General features: G+C 46.1%; 1 protein-coding gene across 1 annotated transcript in view; it reads right to left on the reverse strand.

Annotated features, from left to right (window-relative positions):
- The window catches only part of B4GALNT1 (beta-1,4-N-acetyl-galactosaminyltransferase 1), a 350,827-nt gene that overhangs the window by 59,293 nt on the left and 269,642 nt on the right, over positions 1-21,892 (reverse strand). The window contains exon 5 of the mRNA XM_075334473.1: positions 12,174-12,214. Coding sequence (XP_075190588.1) covers positions 12,174-12,214 — 41 coding nt within the window. The remainder of the gene's footprint in view (positions 1-12,173; positions 12,215-21,892) is intronic.

Consider the following 21,892-nt stretch of genomic DNA (forward strand, 5'->3'; position numbering starts at 1 on the left):
GCAATGTGACTCCAGTGTCTGCGTGGGTGCGCCTGCAATGTGACTCCAGTGTCCGCGTGGGCGTGCATGCAATGTGATGCAGGTACGTTCTGACACCTGGTTGCTGCCTGTATTTGACTGCCGATTCAATGAGGAAGGTTGTTGAAGTGAGCAGACAGCACATCACAGCGCCGTGTCCCCCTCCTCACTGTGCTCCTCCTGTGTTGGATGCACACATGCACTGACGCTTGGAGTGTGCCGCTGTGCTCCTCCTGTGTTGGATGCACACATGCACTGACGCTTGGAGTGTGCCGCTGTGCTCCTCCTGTGTTGGATGCACACATGCACTGACGCTTGGCGTGTGCCGCTGTGCTCCTCCTGTGTTGGATGCACACATGCACTGACGCTTGGCGTGTGCCGCTGTGCTCCTCCTGTGTTGGATGCACACATGCACTGACGCTTGGCGTGTGCCGCTGTGCTCCTCCTGTGTTGGATGCACACCCGCACTGACGCTTGGAGTGTGCCGCTGTGCTGCTCCTGTGTTGGATGCACACCCGCACTGATGCTTGGAGTGTGCCGCTGTGCTCCTCCTGTGTTGGATGCACACATGCACTGACGCTTGGAGTGTGCCGCTGTGCTCCTCCTGTGTTGGATGCACACATGCACTGACGCTTGGAGTGTGCCGCTGTGCTCCTCCTGTGTTGGATGCACACATGCACTGACGCTTGGCGTGTGCCGCTGTGCTCCTCCTGTGTTGGATGCACACATGCACTGACGCTTGGCGTGTGCCGCTGTGCTCCTCCTGTGTTGGATGCACACATGCACTGACGCTTGGAGTGTGCCGCTGTGCTGCTCCTGTGTTGGATGCACACCCGCACTGATGCTTGGCATGTGCCGCTGTGCTCCTCCTGTGTTGTGTGCACACCTGCACTGACCCTTGGAGTGTGCTGCAGTGTTGGGTGCGGTGCAGCAGGAGATCTGGTGTTACGGTGCTCACTCTCACCAATGGATCACTATTAATCAAGACAAAGGCCTGGCTAGTATTTTCCTATATTAGGTGGTATTGTGCACCAGGCTTAGGCCGCGCAGAAATGTCCTCATTTTCATATCAAATGTGGCTTTTTCAGTGAACATTAAAGGGAACCTGTTACACCCTTTTTCAATTCTAAACTGCCCCCCCTCTTGTTAGTGACGCAATGTAAGTGATGCACATTTTCTGACTATAAGGACAATGGAGCAGTTTAATATTAAAGGTCGTGACCAGTTCCTTTTAAGCTGACCTATATGGGTGGGTTTATTTCTCCACAGATCATGTCCCCCATATAAATATTTCCGCAGTCTAGGTGTCATTTTGGGGTGACAGGTTCCCTTTAAGTCAGCTTAAAAATCATCTCACCTGACGAATGAAAGTTTTTTGCTCGTGCATCGGGTGATGGACACTGTTTAGATAAATCAGGTTCCCATCTTTGGCTGCAGTGTGAATGCTGCTTTAAAGGGGTTTTCTCACATTGGGAACTTGCCCCCTATCCTTGGGATGGGGAATAACTTTCCAATCGCTGGGGGTCCGACTACCGTGGCCCCGAGTGTTTCCCAGAACCAGAACATGCAGACAGAATGGATTCCGGGAGTAAAATTTCATAGTCCTGTCTCCTGAGCTGTGCACTTAAGAGGTCTTTTGAGCAATTGGTGGGGGTCTCAAGTCCCACCCCATGATGCCCCTTCTCCCTACTGAGCCCACCTCTGCCCTACTAATCTCCTCAGAATTAATGGACCTAAACCTATAAGATCTCGTCCAAAAGTTAAGTCTACTGCCTGGGACTAATCAGTATTGTGGTTCTTATATGGTCCACAGTCTAATGATGGCTGGTAACAACTACCAGCATCTCCTTACCATTGTTAAGGACATACTGAGAGTTGTACGTTAATGCAATACATAGATGTATATGGGTCTAACCTGACACTGCACTTGATTGCTGTGTGAATTTGGCATTGTATTCATGTACTGATGGTGGTTTTGGCGATGTATTGTCTTCAGGGTGGGTTTGGTGATGTGTTATTGTGTTTAGGGTGGTTTTGATGATATTACTGTATTGACAGTAGTTCTGTTGATGTATTACTGTACTAACTGTGGTTTTGGTTACGTATTATAGTATGTAGTGTGGTTTTAGTTATGTATTACTGTACTGATGGTGGTTCTGGTGATAGTCATGTGGCTGTTGTAATCTTTACCTTATCAGTCTTGATCCTAAAACATAGGGTCAGCGTGCTGGACTAAAAATACAGCTATCTGCATGTCTGTCAGCCGAATAAGTAATAGACTAAAGCCCCCATACACTATAGTCTGATTTTTAGGCCGGCAGCTATCTTGCTCGGCTCTCCCATACACAGGAGCACTCATTCTGCCAAGTGTTTCTGTGTTCTTTATTAGAGCCGCTGCTGGACATCTCCGACAGCAGCTTATCATTTAGAGGATAATAGGATCTACACTCTGTAATTGGACATTCTGGATCCTTATTCCCCTGACAATCAGAATTGAGAGCCCCTGTTCACATTGGACTGTCAGCAGAACCTGTCGATATTGGCGGGTTTAGACAACTTTAGGTTAATGTGTATGGAGGTCTTAACTACTATCTGAAGGCTCTGGGCTCTATCAGGGAATGTGCACACGTCTTGTAGTGGTCTGTGAACCCCCGGAATTATTCAGACAGAATATGCTTCAGGACAGTCATCATTTTATCCTGAAGCAAATATTTATTTTTTTTGCTGTGGCTTTTTGGTTGTTTTTTCCAACATCTTTTAGCTACTGGATTTTACTTATTTTTTTAAATGAAGTAGTAAGCGGCATCCAAGCAGAAGCCGCCATATAATGGCCGGTCACAACTAGTAAGCGGCATCCAAGCAGAAGCCGCCATATAATGGCCGGTCACAACTAGTAAGCGGCATCCAAGCAGCAGGCGCCATATAATGGACCGGTCACAACTAGTAAGCGGCATCCAAGCAGCAGGCGCCATATAATGGCCGGTCACAACTAGTAAGCGGCGTCCAAGCAGCAGGCGCCATATAATGGACCGGTCACAACTAGTAAGCGGCATCCAAGCAGCAGGCGCCATATAATGGCCGGTCACAACTAGTAAGCGGCATCCAAGCAGCAGGCGCGATATAATGGCCGGTCACAACTAGTAAGCGGCGTCCAAGCAGCAGGCGCCATATAATGGACCGGTCACAACTAGTAAGCAGCATCCAAGCAGCAGCCGCCATATAATGGCCGGTCACAACTAGTAAGCGGCGTCCAAGCAGCAGCCGCCATATAATGGCCGGTCACAACTAGTAAGCAGCATCCAAGCAGCAGGCGCCATATAATGGCCGGTCACAACTAGTAAGCGGCGTCCAAGCAGCAGGCGCCATATAATGGACCGGTCACAACTAGTAAGCGGCATCCAAGCAGCAGGCGCCATATAATGGCCGGTCACAACTAGTAAGCGGCATCCAAGCAGCAGGCGCCATATAATGGCCGGTCACAACTAGTAAGCGGCATCCAAGCAGCAGGCGCCATATAATGGCCGGTCACAACTAGTAAGCGGCATCCAAGCAGCAGGCGCCATATAATGGCCGGTCACAACTAGTAAGCGGCATCCAAGCAGCAGGCGCCATATAATGGCCGGTCACAACTAGTAAGCGGCGTCCAAGCAGCAGGCGCCATATAATGGACCGGTCACTGTCAGCCGCTTCATGTCTGAGGAAACCTGACGCGCTTAAAAAAACTCCAAAGACTGAACATATGGACAGCAAGTCGTTTTACATTGCAGTGTATGAGTTCATTTCTTTAATATTTAGAGTTTGGGTTTTTTGGGCGGGTTATAGGGCGGATCTGTCTGGAAAAAAAAAAAAAAGCTGTGTGCATATAACCGTAATCTGACTGATCAGAAGGGGGCGCCACCACTGACAGTGCCTAGGGCAGCAAAAACCCCAAATACGGCCCTGCATGTATGCAGATTATATGTAGCCATTACTTAGTTATATACACTATTGAGGTTTATTTAGAGACCGGTGCAGTATACAGCACTTTATCCTTTTTGTGTTTCCTGTTTAACTCTTGCAGTGCTTGCACGGTCTCTGCATTATAGTAAACGCATTGCCCTCACCACCTTTCTCTGGTTTGGTGTCTCTACATTATGTTGCTCTCAGAGTAGGTGGCAAAAACCTGCTGACAGATTCCCTTTAATTCACAGTATCAGACTGAATGGGGATGATGAGACGCTGCGTAACGAATATGCGAGTAGCGGACAGTACTCGCTAACAGCATAATAGTTACTTGTTCAACACTACTTGAGCTCAATCCTCTGTGGATTGATCCGCTCATCTCTAAGGGGGTCCCTCTTGTGATATATGAACACATGGATGTGTACTATTATGGATGGTATAGACTATATGATGACTAAGGAGTCTTTTCCACATTGAAGGGTCTTGTCTCACTCTTCCTGCTTCTATTTATTTATATATCTACATGGATATATATGATATATGGTATCTATGCAGCAGGAATTGTTTTGATATGGCGGTTTGATGTGGCCTTTTCTCCGAATGATAGGACCTTTACTCTTTCTGGATAGGACCCCATATTATGAATTTGGGATATAATTGACATATCAGATTTTTACCTACATTGTTTGCGGTGATGTACACCGTTTTTCCTCCCCTCATTTGTCCACATGTTCCATGAATATTAATAAAATAAGTATTGAACCGTTGATCGCCTCTTCTCTTTCTTCTTTGGTTGCTCCCTCAGCGATTTGGTTCTTATAATATAGTCCTTTCTGCGCCATATATGATGAATATGTATGTATATATGCATCTCTACATTTGAATTAACGATATGCAGATGTTTATGCCAATTTCTACTCTAGTACTCGCTAACAGCATAATAGTTACTTGTTCAACACTACTTGAGCTCAATCCTCTGTGGATTGATCCGCTCATCTCTAAGGGCGGCTTTGCACGTTGCAACATCGCACGTGCGATGTCGGTGGGGTCAAATCGAAAGTGACGCACATCCGGTGTCACTTTCGACATCGTTGTGTGTAAATTCTAGATGATACGATGAACGAGCGCAAAAGCGTCGTTATCGTATCATCGTTGCAGGTTCCGACTTTTCCATAATTATGCTGCCGCGACAGGTACGATGCTGTTCCTCGTTCCTGCGGCAGCACACATCGCTGTGTGTTACGCCGTAGGAGCGAGGAACTTCACCTTACCTGCCGCCGGCGGCTCTACGGAAGGAAGGAGGTGGGCGGGATGTTTACATCCTGCTCATCTCCGCCCCTCTGCCGCTATTGGCCGCCTGCCGTGTGACGTCGCTATGACGCCGCACGACCCGCCCCCTTAGGAAGTAGGCGGGTCGTCGATCAGAGCGACGGTCGCAGGGCAGGTAAGTGCGTGTGAAGCTGGCGTAGCGATAACGCCAGCTATCACAAGATATCGTACCTGTGACGGGGGCGGGCACTATCGTGTGCGACATCGCAACATCGGCTTGCGATGTCGCAACGTGCAAAGCCCGCCTAACAGTCATGTCTCTGTGATTTTTGCATAGACACATGACTCGCCCACCCCAGGGCTATGGGACACCCGGTGCCGGACCGGACTAGTCCGGGGGTCGTCAGTGGTGGCAGGGCCCGGCTCCGTGGCCCTGGTGGGGTCAATTAATATGGCTGGTGACTTGGGGTGAATAAAGTTTATATTTGTCGTGACGCCACCTGTGGTTTGCGGCTATTAAGCCGCCACTGCTGTATGAGGCCTCCGGGGTGATGGAATGGCAGCAATGGTGATACTGCTCCCCACAGGTGGAGCAGTGCCCCGGGGACACTGTTGGTGCTCGTGACAGTCTATGGTGTAAGGTGTAGTGCAGGGCCGACAGGCGGTGAAAGGACCGGACACAAACAACAGTCTCTTTACCTTCTCCTCTTTTACTTTGCAAAACGGTTAGTCCTGGGAGACCGTTACAGGTGGTAGAGGGCTCCGGCCGGCCTGGAAGTAACTGAGGTATCTTTTTGGCCAGATGAGTATGAGGCCTACTCCTGTTCTTTCCTTACTGTTATAGGACCCTGCTCTCTGGATTGGCAATGGCCCTCTTGCTGCTGGGACCGGTGGTTCATCCCTTTTTCTGTGTGGTAGGCTGCGCAGGCCCTCTCTGGTGCTTCTCTGCTGGAGTCCACACCGGGCCCTGGTGATGCAGCTGTACCTTCAGATTGCTGATGGGCCAGGGGGCTTGCAGCTCTCCTGCTCTCCGGATTCGGCCACCAGGGAAGGATTTTATACCCTGGCAACCACAGACTCCGATGTCTGAGTCTCTTCTGTGCCTCTCTGCAAATCTTGCTTCACTGGGCCAAGCTATTCCAGCTCCAGGCCCCAGTTCCACAAGACAGCACACTCTGCGTCTGCTTTCTCTCTACAGACTGACCACTAACTCCTCCCTCAGGTCAGACTTAAGGAATGCTCCCTGGAACTCCAGGTTCAGAGCTCCCCCTGCTGGCCTGAGGGAGAAACTGCGTTGGATGTTGAACTTACTGGTCAATAGACCTCCCAATTACCTCCAGGCTCAGCATCACCCTTGGAGGGGCAATGCTGTTGTGGCGACCAGGTCCTGGGGCGCCACACACACAGTCCACAAAAACAAACAAGAACAGTCCCATAGACTATAATTGGTAAACATCACATATAGAACATGTACATGAAAAACAGATGTCTGAATGAGGCATAACACTAACATGGTTTAACGCAGAGACAATGACATATCTCATATTACACTGCTCTGACAAATATTTGGTGCTTTGAATAATCTCTCCAGAGCTGAGAGTTGGAAGGAAGCAATATGACCTATATGCAAAATATGCACAAACCAGTCCCGGACTACACTTTATGTACAGAGCCTAGTGTAGTACAAAGATGTAACACCAAAAATGTGTCGGGGATGATATTATATATTTTGGGCTGGCGTCACACTTGCGATTGACTCGGAGTGCAATGCGAGAAAATCTTGCATTGCACTCGGACCAATGTTAAGCAATGAGGCAGCTCCAATCTTTTTTTTCTCAGCTCAAATCAAACCGAGAAAAAAAAATAAATAAATAAATAAATCGCAGCATGCTGCAATTTTTGGAGTTTCTCACGCGAATCACTCCAATGCAAGTCTATGGGTGCGAGAGAAAAACCGGATGTCACACGGACGGCACACACACCATCCTAGTGACATTCGTTTTTCTAAATACATTTATCGCATGTTGCAGAGAACACTGTAAATGAATGAGGTCTGTCGATGTCGGTCAATCCCTCTCTCCCTGTGGGTCGGTTTCTCTCTCGGTCTCTATCTCTCTCTGTCAGTCTCTCCCTCTCACCGCCTCTCTCATACTCCCCGATCACCGACGCAGCGCTGCACGGCTGTCACAAAGCTCCAGAAGCATTTCTTCTTTTGAAAATGCCGGCCGTTCATTATTCCATCTCATATTCACTGCTTTCCCCGCCCACCGGTGCCTATGATTGGTTGCAGTCAGACACTCCCCCATGTTGAGTGACAGCTGTCTCACTGCAACCAATCACAGCTCCTGTGGGCGGGTCTATATTGTGCAGTAAAAATAAATAATTTAAAAAAAACGACGTGCGGTCTCCCCCAATTTTCATACCAGCCAAGGTAAAGCCATACGGTTGGAGGCTGGTATTGTCAGGATGGGGAGCCCTCCACCCTAAAAATATCAGCCAACAGCTGCCCGGAATTGCCGCATCTTTTAGATGCGACAGTCCCGGGACTGTACCCGGCTCATCCCGAATTGCCCTGGTGCAGTGGCAATCGGTGTAATAAGGAGTTAATGGTAGCCCATAGCTGTCACTAAGTCCTAGGTTAATCATGGCAGGCGTCTCCCCGACATACCTTCCATGATTAACTTGTAAGTTAAAGAAAATAAACACATACACCCAAAAATCCTTTATTTGGAATAAATGACCAAAATAAAGCCCCATCTTTCACCACTTTATTAAAATCCCCAAATAACCCTCCAGGTCCGACGTAATCCACAGACGTACCACGACACTTTCAGCTCTGCTACATCGGAAGCTGAGAGAGAGCGGCCACAGTCCATGACCTCTCTCTGTGAGCTCCCCGCAGCAACTGCAGTGAGTTGCGCTCTCAGCGATAACGTCACTCAGGTTACCCGTGGCCACTGCTCTCAGGTGGAGGACTCCAGCTGTGGCCGCGGGTAACCTCAGTGACGACACCGCTGATCGCTCAGATCACTTCAGTCACTCAGGGGATTTGCGGTCACCGGTGAGACCTTCACTGGTGACCGAAAATCAGGCCGCGACACACAGACAGAGCTGCGGGATGACAAAGTCGGGTGAAGTTCATTCTGATCGCGCTGCTCTGTCTGTGTCTGCTGGCAGCGGGCATGTAGCAGAGCTGAATGGCAGATGACATAGCTGTTGAGAATAAAAACGGATCACGCACGGATTGCACACGGACTACAATCTAGAGAAAAATCACAGAATCGCATTGCAGTTGCATTGCACACTGACCAACACTCTGAAAGAGCTCATGCTACTTTCTAGCATGGGAATCGGTCCAATTTTACAGTCGCAAGTGTGACGCCGACCTTACTGAAGAAGTGGCATTACTTCAAATACATCACTAGCTCCTCAGTTACAGGCCAAGGTCAGTATTTGGGGAGTTTGTTTACCTCAGTATTTGTAGCCAAATACCAAGAGTGGGTAATAAATACAGTAGTGGAGCCCGTGTTTCTATTATACTTTTCCGCCAATTGTTTCACTCCTGATTTTGGCTACAAATACTGAGGTAAAATACTTTCTAAATGTGGCCTTAGAGTTTTTTTTTAATATTGGGGTTGTAGGCAATGGCAGGGACGCAGTAAAGAGACACACAAGTTTTCTGTCCAAAAAGTCAGTGTTTTATTCACACTGATAATAAACATAATTGCACAGTCTTACTTCAGACAGGAAAAGTCCAGCTTGAAACAGCAAAGCAAAAGTCCCGAACAGGTCAGTCCATTCAGATATGGTTTGCTCACAATGCCTGCATCATCTTTCCAGCCCAACCACCCACACTTTGAGAGGTTCTGGCTGCCTATTTCTGCTGTGCTAATCCTGCAGCTGTGTAACATGAGCGTTGCCCCCAAAACCCGGAAAAACAGAGAAGATCCAGGACAGGGTTTGACATCATCCCTGCTGCTCACCAGTACAAAAGGCATGGGCTAGGAGGAATATATCTTCAATTTACCACCATACCCTTTATTTACTGCATCACAAGACTTAAGGCCCCGTCACACTAAGCAACATCGCTAGCAACATCGCTGCTAACGAACAACTTTTGTGACGTTGCTAGCGATGTTGCTGTGTGTGACATCCAGCAACAACCTGGCCTCTGCTGTGAGGTTGTTGGTTGTTGCTGAATGTCCTGGGCCATTTTTTAGTTGTTGCTGTCCCGCTGTGAAGCACACATCGCTGTGTGTGACAGCGAGACAGCAACAACTAAATGTGCAGGCAGCAGGAGCCGGCTTCTGCGGAGGCTGGTAACCACAGTAAACATCGGGTAACCAAGAAGCCCTGTCCTTGGTTACCCGATATTTACCTTTGTTACCAGCCTCCGCCGCTCTCACTGTCAGTGCCGGCTCCTGCTCTGTGCACATGTAGCTGCAGCACACATCGGGTTAATTAACCCGATGTGTACTGTAGCTAGGAGAGCAAGGAGCCAGCGCTAAGCATTGTGCGCTGCTCCCTGCTCTGTGCACATGTAGCTGCAGCACACATCGGGTAATTAACCCGATGTGTGCTGTAACTAGGAGAGCAGGGAGCCAGCGCTCAGTGTGCGCTGCTCCCTGCTCTCTGCACGTGTAGCTCCGTGCGCTGGTAACCAAGGTAAATATCGGGTTGGTTACCCGATATTTACCTTAGTTACCAAGCGCAGCATCTTCCACGCGGCGCTGGGGGCTGGTCACTGGTTGCTGGTGAGCTCACCAGCAACTCGTGTAGCGACGCTCCAGCGATCCCTGCCAGGTCAGGTTGTCAGCAACCTCCTAGCAACTTACCAGCGATCCCTATCGTTGTTGGGATCGCTGGTAAGTTGCTTAGTTTGACTGGACCTTTATTTACTAAGATAAGTGGGCTTAATTTGCACAAAAAAAAAAACCTAACGTGCCTTGCATCACATTGACATTGTAATTTACCACTCGTTTATGGTATAAATTATGATGTATTTGTCTGGCGCAATTGACCACATCCTGCCGGAACTCCAGCCACTTTTAGGCTAAGAACGCACTTTGCGTTTCCACCTCCATTTCCACTGTTTTTATTGGTCCGTCAGATCGCACTTTGTGTTTCAAAACGCTGCGTTTAATTTGCATATTTTGTGGCAAAAACCATGCGTTCAAAGAAGGAGCATGTAGTTGTTTTTGCCATTTTCGGTCAGTTTTGCTAACATTGAAGTCAATATGAGAAATGGCAAAAACCAAGATTCCTTCAAATTCCTGCGTTTTACCTGCTTTTTCAGTGCAGAAAACATGCGTTTTGGACATTAAAATAATGATTTGATATGTCCCTTTACACACACACACATAATCCGACAATTTAATTTAAGAAAAATATGCATTTATTGCTATTTTAATGATAAAATGTATATTACCGCTATAATTTTATGAAATATCTATTTTCATTATTTTTTCCATTAATATAGATTTTTCCCGTTTTTTTCTCTTTTTTCATTATGTATGACTGATTAAACTTTATTTAGCAGTGTCTTGTTGTTCAAAACGCATCTGTCAAAACGCAGGTGAAAAAGCATGCAAAAAGCACTGAAAACGCATCTAAAACGCGGTAAATACGCATGCGTTTTCAGCGCTAAAGTTCTGAAAAAGGCAACTTTGGTCAAATCAATTAAGCCTAAAACGTGCGTTTAGAACTGCAAGTAGGTGAACGCAAAGTGCGTTCTTAGCCTTCAATCAGCCTCAAGGTTTTTTGTGTCCTCATTAAGAGCAGCATAATGTAGGAAAAGAGACCCTGATTTTAAAGATGTATTATTTCGATTACTGGGTGCAGCAGTAGTAATATAATCAGAATTTTTAGATGTAGCATGCAGCAGAGCTCAGAAAGCTAACCCCACCCACATCACAACTCTCTGGGTACGTTGTATACAGTATTTACAGTGAGCTGCTCATTCGTGTTGGGGGGGGGTATTGGATTGGACCAGGAGGTACATGAGACTTAAGCTGGATTTACACACTGCTACATCGCAAACGACATCGCTGTAACGTCACCGGTTTTGTGACATAATAGCGACCTCCCCAGCGACATTGCAGTGTGTGAAACACATCAGCGACCTGGCCCCTGCTGTGAAGTTGTGATCGCTACAAATCGTTCAGGACCATTCTTTGGTCCTTTGTTTCCCGCTGTGCAGCAAAGTCTCAGTGTGTAAAGGGGACTTTACAGCGACTTCGTTAGCGACTTCCCTTTCAAAAAGCTGCTTTACAACGTCCCCAATGACTAGCTAGGTCGTTCTGCAGGTCCGGATCGCTGTTGCGTCGTTGGCCAGGTCTGCCTGTTTGACAGCTCACCAGAGACTTTGTAGCGATCCCGGCCAGGTTGGGATCGCTGGTGGGATCGCTAGAAAGTCTCAGTGTGTAAAGGGGCATTTAGTCAGATAGTATTAATACTCTGCTGATAAAACGCTCATTGTATTGAAATAAAAGCACACAGCCTGATAAGTGACACATCCCTGAAATCAGTGTCTCAGCCCCTACTTTATGCTGTCTTCAGATTATTAAGCTAAAACTTGCTGACAGATTCCCTTTAAATAAGTTAGAAGAGTTGGCTAGAAAAGGCATGAAAAGACCAAAATTAGCAAAATGTTTACACAATTTTGAGTTACACAAACATTTGTGGCATTTAAAGTAGTTTTATGCCAGACACTTGGAGAAAACCGGCTGAAGAAACAGGGTGTTGGTCTCACAATATCTCTGTTAAGACAGGTATAGAAGAAAGGACCATATTTTCAATAAGAACAGCGTAGAGCACAAAGAATAGCTGTAACCTCGTCCAGATTTTAATATCAGCATAAAAAGAACAGAGTACAATGGCAGACAGGGCCATAAGCGCTCAGTCACAATGATATCTCATTTATTGAAATGTCCAAACATGCTTACCTCGTAAATGCTTATTTTTTTAAGAGCCAGCAAGCTGAGTCCTGCAAGAACAAACATGAGTGTTAATCAGGTCTTGAGATTCAGCGGTCCTAGGGCACGAATGATGGAATTTTTGTAAGACACAGAACAATTCAATTGAAATATTTTAAAAGTGAAAAGGTGGAAATTGGTGAAAAATCCGCTTACAGGATTTGGGGAAATTTTAGTGTAATAAAAGAGGTAAAGGAGATACCGCTAACATGAAAAAAAATCTTTATTTTTATACAGCGCTAACATATTCCGCAGCGCTTTACATACATTGAGAACACTCTGTCTGCAACAAACTATCCTATATTCATGATCTGTTCATCACTAATAAACTCTCCTTCCTCGCCATCACAGAAACCTGGCTCACCCCCTCTGACACTGCCTCTCCTGCTGCACTTTCTTATGGCGGTCTCCAACTCTCTCACACCCCCCGCCCCAGTAACAAGCATGGTGGAGGAGTTGGTTTTCTCCTGTCCGACCAATGCTCCTTTACACCAATTCCACTACCACCCTCTGTCACGCTCCCCTCTTTTGAGGTGCACTCCGTACGCATCTACGCCCCCTCCAACCTTCAGCTGGCTGTCATTTACCGCCCTCCAGGGCCAGCCACTGCCTTTTTTGACCATTTCACCACCTGGCTACTACAATTCCTTTCCACCGACATCCCCACCATCATCATGGGTGATTTCAATATCCCCATTGACACTTCCCACTCATGTGTCTCCAAACTTCTAACACTCACTTCCTCCTTCAGCCTCACCCAATGGTCTTCTGCAGCTACTCACAAAGATGGCCACACGCTGGACCTCATCTTCACTCGCCTCTGTTCCCTATCTAACCTCTCTAACTTGCCTCTCCCCCTGTCTGACCACAACCTACTCACATTCTCTTCCCTCTCTTCTCCAAGTATGCAACCCCCCCTCCACAAATTTTCACACCCTCGCAGAAATATCAAACACATTGATTTACACGCCCTTTCTCAGTCCCTTCTCCCCCTCACAGACATTGCATTTCTACATGATGCAGATGCTGCTGCAACTTTATACAACACTACAATCTCTGCAGCTCTCGAATCAGCTGCCCCCCTCACACACACCAAAACCCGCACAATCAACAGGCAACCCTGGCACACGAGGCAGACTAAAGAACTTAGACGGGCTTCCAGGATTGCTGAGCGCAGATGGAAGGGGTCTCATTCCACTGAGCACTTCATTGCATATAAAGAGTCCCTCACCACTTTCAAGTCCACACTCACTGCTGCAAAACAAACCTACTTCTCATCCCTCATATCTTCTTTCTCTCACAACCCTAAACAGCTATTCAACACTTTCAATTCTCTCCTCCGTCCTCCGGCACCACCTCCCTCTCCTCTCATCTCAGCTGAAGACTTTGCCTCTTTCTTCAAGCGGAAGATTGACAACATCAGAGCAAGCTTTGGCCCACAATCACCACAGCCCCTCATCATAGCTACTCAGCCATCTTCCTCCAAATCCAGCTTCTCCACCATGACAGAATACAATCTCTCCACTCTACTCTCAAGATCACATCTAACCACCTGTGCACTGGACCCGCTCCCATCGCACCTCATCCCCAACATCACCGCAGTCCTCATCCCAGCCCTAACCCATCTCTTCAACCTATCACTAGCAAGTGGTGTATTCCCTTCATGCTTTAAACATGCCTCTATTACACCCATCCTCAAAAAGCCCTCCCTTGACCCATCCTCTGTGTCAAACTATCGCCCCATATCCCTTCTCCCCTACGCCTCAAAACTACTGGAACAGCATGTCCATCTTGAATTGTCCTCATACCTCTCCTCCTGCTCCCTCTTTGACCGGCTTCAATCTGGCTTCCGACCACATCATTCTACCGAAACCGCCCTAACCAAAGTCACCAATGATCTACTAACCGCCAAAGCCAAGCGACACTACTCTATCCTCCTCCTCCTGGACCTATCCTCTGCCTTCGACACAGTAGACCATTCCCTCCTACTACAGATTCTCTCATCTCTGGGCATCACAGACTTGGCCCTATCTTGGATCTCCTCATACCTAACCGACCGAACTTTCAGCGTCTCCCATTCTCACACCACTTCCTCATCTCGCCCCCTATCTGTCGGTGTCTCTCAAGGCTCAGTTCTTGGACCCCTGCTGTTCTCCATCTATACCTTCGGCTTGGGACAGCTCATAGAGTCCCACGGCTTCCAGTATCATCTCTATGCCGATGACACACTGATCTACCTCTCTGGACCTGACATTACCTCTCTACTAACCAAAATTCCACAATGTCTGTCTGCTATTTCATCCTTCTTCTCGGCGCGATTCCTAAAACTTAACATGGACAAAACAGAGTTTATTGTCTTTCCTCCTCCTCACTCATCTCCTCCAACAAGCCTTTCCATCAAACTTGATGGTTGCTCACTCACCCCAGTCTCACAAGCTCGTTGCCTTGGAGTGACCCTCGACTCTGCTCTATCCTTCAAGCCACACATCCAAGCCCTCTTCACCTCATGCCGATTACAACTCAAAAATATCTCCCGGATCCGTGCTTTTCTTAACCAAGATTCTGCAAAAACATTAGTGCATGCCCTCATCATCTCCCGCCTCGACTACTGCAACCTCCTGCTCTCTGGCCTCCCTTCCAACACTCTTGCACCCCTCCAATCTATCCTAAACTCTGCAGCCCGCTTAATCCACCTCTCCCCTCGCTACTCCCCAGCCTCGCCACTCTGCCAATCCCTTCACTGGCTTCCCATCGCCCAACGACTCCAGTTCAAAACATTAACCATGACATACAAAGCCATGCACAACCTGTCTCCTCCCTACATCTGTGACCTAGTCTCCCAGTACCTACCTGCACGCAACCTTAGATCCTCACAAGATCTCCTTCTCTGCTCCTCTCTTATCTCCTCTTCCCACAATCACGTACAAGATTTCTCCCGTGCATCCCCCATACTCTGGAACACTCTACCTCAGCACATCAGACTCTCCACGACCGTGGAAAGCTTCAAGAGGAACCTCAAGACCCACCTCTTCCAACAAGCCTACAACCTACAATAGCCCTCAGCCCAGTAGACCACTGCGCAACCAGCTCTGTCCTCACCTATTGTACCATCACCCATTCCCTGTAGACTGTGAGCCCTCGCGGGCAGGGTCCTCTCTCCTCCTATACCAGTCTGTCTTGTACTGTTAATGATTGTTGTACGTATACCCTCTTTCACTTGTAAAGCGCCATGGAATAAATGGCGCTATAATAATAAATAATAATAATAATAATAACACTGTCCCCATTGGGGCTCACAATCTAAATTCCCTATCTGTATGTCTTTGGAGTGTGGGAGGAAACCGGAGAACCCGGAGGAAACCCACACAAACACGGGGAGAACATACAAACTCCTTGCAGATGTGTCCTTGGTGGGATTTGAACCCAGGACCCCAGCGCTGCAAGACTGCAGTGCTAACCACTGAGCCACCGTGCCGCCCATCATTGTTATTATGTAGAAGTTATTGCTAGAAAATGGATGTATAAAGATGCTCCCTATGTGAAAAACTAGATAAGTCTGAAAACAAAAAAAAAAACGTTGTCACAAATCTTGCTCCAGTCTCCGACTAGAGTGTGATTTGCGGCGAGGCGCACATGGAGGTGCACGCCACTTGTCATATGCTCCTGATTCAATAAAATGCAAGTGCCTCTGACTCCAGCATGATGCCTCATCAAGACTGACGTGAAAAACACTGCTCTAAATTAATCGGGGCCTTTATTTTTGCATTGTGCGGTTCTTTAAAAAGTGTAACTGTAACAGAATAAGTTGGATTTTTCTTCTAAATATCAGAATAATGTTCATTTTTTTTTTTTTTAATTTCTGATGATATAACCCATATATTTTGTAACAGATTTTCCATTCAATACAATACACCATGTGAAGGGGATCACAATTAAGAATACCTTTTTGAAACACCCACGATTTGGCAAATGTATTGTTTTTCTCTTTTGATTCTTAAAAACACACATTACATCCATTGCTACCAAATTTATACAAAACTTTTAGGACGTAATCATGCAGTATTTGTATTTTTTTATTTTTTTTCCCAATATATAGAGCAGGTGACAGGATATTGCTTGAGGTTTTTCCTTTTTTTTTTTTTTTTTTTTTTAAAACTGACTGCCCACACTGATAATATTTTTTAAAATTGGACCTAAATTCGGACCTTTGATTGAGTTTTGGCAAACGTTTGGATGCAATAACTTTTATATTGTTTTGCTACAAAAAGGTATCCAGCACTCCCAAATGACAATACAGAAAGTGTAGATTTATTGCCATCACAATCAAAACAAAATGGGCTGTGTCAGCCTTTTCAAGGATATATGTGTTTGCGCAGATACGTTTGACTCTATAACTCTAATTGCAGGTATCAGGTGACAGCTGCCTGCTTGGAGTGTAGTACTGATAGAGAATTAGTAGTGTGAACGATGTTGTTAGACACCTTGACATACGTTAAATCCAAAAATTCTACTTTGAACTTACAGCTGCTGTCATAAAATCATAAAGTTACTTTGTTTTCATTTAGATGTGACCCGACCAAATAAGTATGTCATCCACATCACGTGGCCATACTGATCAATGAAGAAATCATAGGCATGGTAAGCCCATCCATTTCTCTGTATGCGTTTAGCTGATAGTATGTGTCAGGAGGAGCTATTCCTGACGTAGACTGTAAAGGGGGCTTTACACGCTACGACATCGCTAATGCGAACTCGTTGGGGTCACGCGATTTTTGCATTGTCGCAAAAACGTGCAAAATCGCTCATCGGTGACATGGGGGTCAATTCTCAAAAATTGTTACTGCAGCAGTAACAAAGTTGTTCCTCGTTCCTGCGGCAGCACACATCGCTCCGTGTGACACCGAAGGAACGAGGAGCCTCTCCTTACCTGCCTCCCAGCCGCTATGCGGAGGGAAGGAGGTGGGAGGGATGTTACGTCCCGCTCATCTCCGCCCCTCCGCTTCTATTGGGCGGCGGTTCAGTGACGCAGCTGTGACGTCGCTGTGACGCTGAACGAACCACCCCCTTAGAAAGGAGGCGGTTCGCCGGTCACAGCGACGTCGCCGGGCAGGTAAGTAGTGTGACGGGTCTGGGCGATGTTGTGCGGCACGGGCAGCGATTTGCCCGTGTCGCACAACAGATGGGGCGGGTACCCACGCTAGCGATATCGGTACCGATATCGCAGCGTGTAAAGCCCGCTTAAGGCTATGTGCCCACGGGACAACGTACCTATGGATTTTGCCGCAGGTTTACCGCAGATGCTTCCCGGAATCCGCAGCTATCCATTGCTGCGGTATTTCTGCGGAGTTGTTGCCGTAAACCTGCGGAAACTGTGCCGATTTCATGCAGAATTCCTGCGGAATTCCCGCCCTGTATCTCCATAGTGGAGGAGCAGGAATTCTACAGATATTTCTGCATGAATAATTGACATGCAGTTACATGTGGCTGCGGGACATCCACAGAATTTTCCACAGCCGCACATACCGCACCATTGATACAGCACTCCCCAAATCCCATAGGGTAACATGGGGAGTGTCTGTACTTGCTAGAACCTGCGGATTTATCTAGAAAATCCAGGTAACTCCGTGCGTTTTCCGCGGCAAAATCCGCGGGTACGTTTTCCCATGGGCAAATAGCCTAACATTTGCAAAGGTTCCCATTCACCAAATAGAGGACAACATTGTTTTCTTTCAGCCACTGTCTGGCAGGTAAGTAACTGTTTATGAAAGCTCAGTAGACTGCGCTCTCCTAGGCAGAAGGCCAATGCAAAAAAAACATGCACCATGTGGTACGCAGGCTTTATGGTGGACACTATCAGTCATAAAATTCCTTAGTGTGTCCACGATAAGTTGGAGGAGAGTTTTGATGCTGCGAACTTTCGTTGTCTTACAAACGCAGCATCTTACAGTTCCAGCACAGGGGTGTACATAGAACTTGTGCTATGGGGCCCCAAGATTTCTAAATGGACCCCCCCACCCCCAAAAAATAATTAATATTTGGCTGGGTCACATAAGAACATATCTCACAACTTTACAGCCCTTACAAGGTAATTTTCCTCCTGTTGATGCCCCTAGATCCCACTTACTGTAGTGTGATGCCAACAAAATGCCCCACAAGCATTGTATAATATCCCCAGAGTGAATTTCTTCACAGTACCCTCACCACATATAGTATGATGACCCTACTGTACCCCTCAACTACCCCGCTAAAGTATGATGACCCTCTATGCAGTATGATTGACCCCACACAAACTTTTACATTGTATAATTGCTTGCATACAGAATAATGGCCTTCAGACAGCCCTCCTTAAAGTATAAAGGCTCTTCATAGCTCTACAAATATTATAATGGCCCCTATATAGCCCTAAAAATAGAATAACGGCCTCCACATAGCCTTACACATAGTATTTTGGGACCTACATAGTCCTCCATAAATGTATGACGGGCCCCACATTGCCTTCCATATAGTATAATAGATAATGTACCCCATAGTCATCCATATAGTATTATAATGCTCCTCATGGTCCTCCATATATTATAATACACCCCCACCATACTTCTGCATTTATTATAATTAGTGATGCGCAAATACTAAAATATTTGTGTTCAGGGAACCCAAGCATTTTTCTGGGAAAAATGCTCAGGTTTCCAACTGACTTTCATTACGTTCGTTATTCATGACAAACACTGGAATAGTACTAGGTATTCGGTATGAATATCCTAAACTCAAATATTTTAGTAGTTTTATAGTATAATGCACCCCCATAGTCTTCTACATAGTATAATGTAACCCATAGTCCTCCATATATTATACTAAACCCCCATAGTCATACAAATAGTATAATGCACCCCCATAGTCCTCCATATATTATAATGAATCTACACAGTCCTTCATATATTATATTGCACCCCATAATCCTCCAAATAGCATAATGCACCCCCCATAGTCCTCCATATATTATAATTCACCTCATAGCCCTCCATATATTATATATATCCCTGTAGACTGTGAGCCCTCGCGGGCAGGGTCCTCTCTCCTCCTATACCAGTCTGTCTTGTACTGTTAATGATTGTTGTACGTATACCCTCTTTCACTTGTAAAGCGCCATGGAATAAATGGCGCTATAATAATAAATAATAATAATAATAATAATAGTGCACCACCATAGTCCTCCAAATAGTATAATGCACTCCCATAGTCCTTCATATATTATAATGGACCGCACAATCCTCCAAATAGCATAATGCACACCCCATCCACTGTGCTTTTAAAGACGTTGCTGAACTGTGCGATTTTGGTGATTTTCTTTTTTCTCTGCAGGTTTCTATATGGAGCCTGAATTAAATGCAGGTAAACTAAAAGGCTATCTCTAAGCATAGAATCAAAGCTTTTATATAGTATTAAAAAGCACTAAAAACATGGGTTCAGATCTCCACCAAAAAAGCATCAAATAAGGGGAAAATACAAAAAAGCAGCAAACACACAATAATAAGAGAAGATTGTTATTATGTTGTGTTGAGCAGACACTGCAGAGAACGTGCAGAAAAAAGCAGTCATGATTACAGGGACACCAAATATGTCCATGCTGTTTGCCGATTTGTGATGTTTATTATTTTTATATTATATTATTTTTTAAAAAGTGTATTAAAATGTCATTATTTTATTTGCTTTTTTATTGTTTTTAGTAATTTTGTAGGAAGAAAAAAAATCTCTTATTTTCCCTCTAGAATAGAGACATAGAAACACACTGCTTTGTACAATGTATCTCTATGTACCAGTAAAATCTGCATGCTGCTTGTTACTATAGCATTTATTGGTTTAAAGGGGTATTTCCCATCTCCAAGATTATATCCCAAAATATAGTAGGTGTAATAATAATAATAATAATAATAATAATAATAATAATATTAGTAAATACCTCCAATTAGAAATGTTGTATAGTTCTCCTGATATAGTCATGTCTCTTACCTCATGTGCAGGATATTGCAGCTTAGGTATCCATGGTTACAACCACTCACATGGTGACAATTAGTCAGTTGGTTGCTCGTGGTCGTAACCATGGATATCTAAGATAAAATGCCCTGCACATGAGGTAAGAGACATGACTATATCAGAACTATACTACATTTCTAATTGGAGGTATTTTCTAATATTATTATTACTACATCTACTACATATTGGGATAGGATCTTGTAGATGGGAGTACCCTTTTAAGTCCCAGAGGCTCTTACAAAATAGAGAAAATTACATTTTTGCAATAGTTTTTTTTATTATTTTTTAGTAATTTTATAGGAACAAAACAATCTGACTTTTTCTTTACCTCTAGAATACAAGTACATAGAAATACACTGCTATGTACAGATGTATCTCTATATATCTGTGTAAACTGCTTCTGGGTTCTCTGCCTGCACTAGGTCAAGTATACCAAATTCTCCTAGCTCTCTCTTTTGGGCTGTAGCTCATTGGCAGAGCTGCTGCGTACAGACAAGGAGGTCTCGACTTCAGGTCTTAGGAAGATCAGATCACAGAAGAGGAATGTTTATGTAAATTCTGTGCACGGAGATGTCACCTCTGCCCCCGAGGAGGAGAAGTTACAGGGCCAGAGAGGAGAGAAGAAGTTGGGACAAAATCCCTGACTGCTGGGACAATGGGACTGAGCCCTCAAATCGGGACAGTCCCACTGAATCCAGGACTGTGGGAAGCTATGCGCAACATGTCAAGCTCGCTTGCAGGCACACTGAGTTTAATGTGCCGATTGATTAATCTTTATTTAGCAGTGTCTTGATGTTTAAAACGCATCTGTCAAAACGCAGCTGAAAAAGCATGCAAAAAGCGCTGAAAACGCATCTAAAACGCGGTAAATATGCATGCGTTTTCAGCGCTAAAGGTCTCAAAAAGGCAACTTTGGTCAAATCAATTAAGCACAAAACGTGCGTTTAGAACTGCAAATAGATGAATGCAAAGTGCGGTCTTAGCCTTAAAGCGCCACTTCTGAATTTTTTTTTATTACATGCTTTAAATGTAAGTCCCCTGACCCATATCCTATACTCAACTTCCGGCGGCTTCATCTTCTGTCAGTGCCGCTCTAGTCGGCCTCCAGCGATATGTGTCCTGCCGGCAGCTACAGTGTTTTATGGCGCATGCCGGAGGTCACAACTTAATACAAGTCTACGAGAGTGTGGCGCCCTGGACAAGCCAGGACGTCACAGGTACTGCAACAACACACCCCACACCCCGGCTAGGCACACCGAAGTCAAACAAAAATCCTTGTTGCCTCCCTCCAGGGGCTGATGTCCACACCAGGGGGTGGAGCCAGGCGGTTGGCCCCACCCACTGAGGAGTTCACAGTCCTAGAGGCGGGAAAAGGAAGGCAGATCAGTTTTGAGAGTTGAAGTGAGGAGTGAAGTGGTAGTAGAGGAGATTGACCGTGTCCGGGTGCGTGGCCCGGGCACATACAGCAAGGTTGGCAGACGGTGGTGACTGTCTGCAGGAGAGGCTGATTGAAGCGAACCGTAAGGACCGGGGATGGGCGGTGGCCCAACGGTACAGGATCGGGGAGCAAAGAGAGGCCAGCACCATTCGGCAGGGCTTACGGACCCCGACCAGGCTAGGAGTCGCCGTAAAACAGGTCAAATCCATTAGCAAAGGGA

Source organism: Anomaloglossus baeobatrachus, chromosome 2, assembly GCF_048569485.1.
Source record: "Anomaloglossus baeobatrachus isolate aAnoBae1 chromosome 2, aAnoBae1.hap1, whole genome shotgun sequence".
Lineage (NCBI taxonomy): Eukaryota > Metazoa > Chordata > Amphibia > Anura > Aromobatidae > Anomaloglossus > Anomaloglossus baeobatrachus.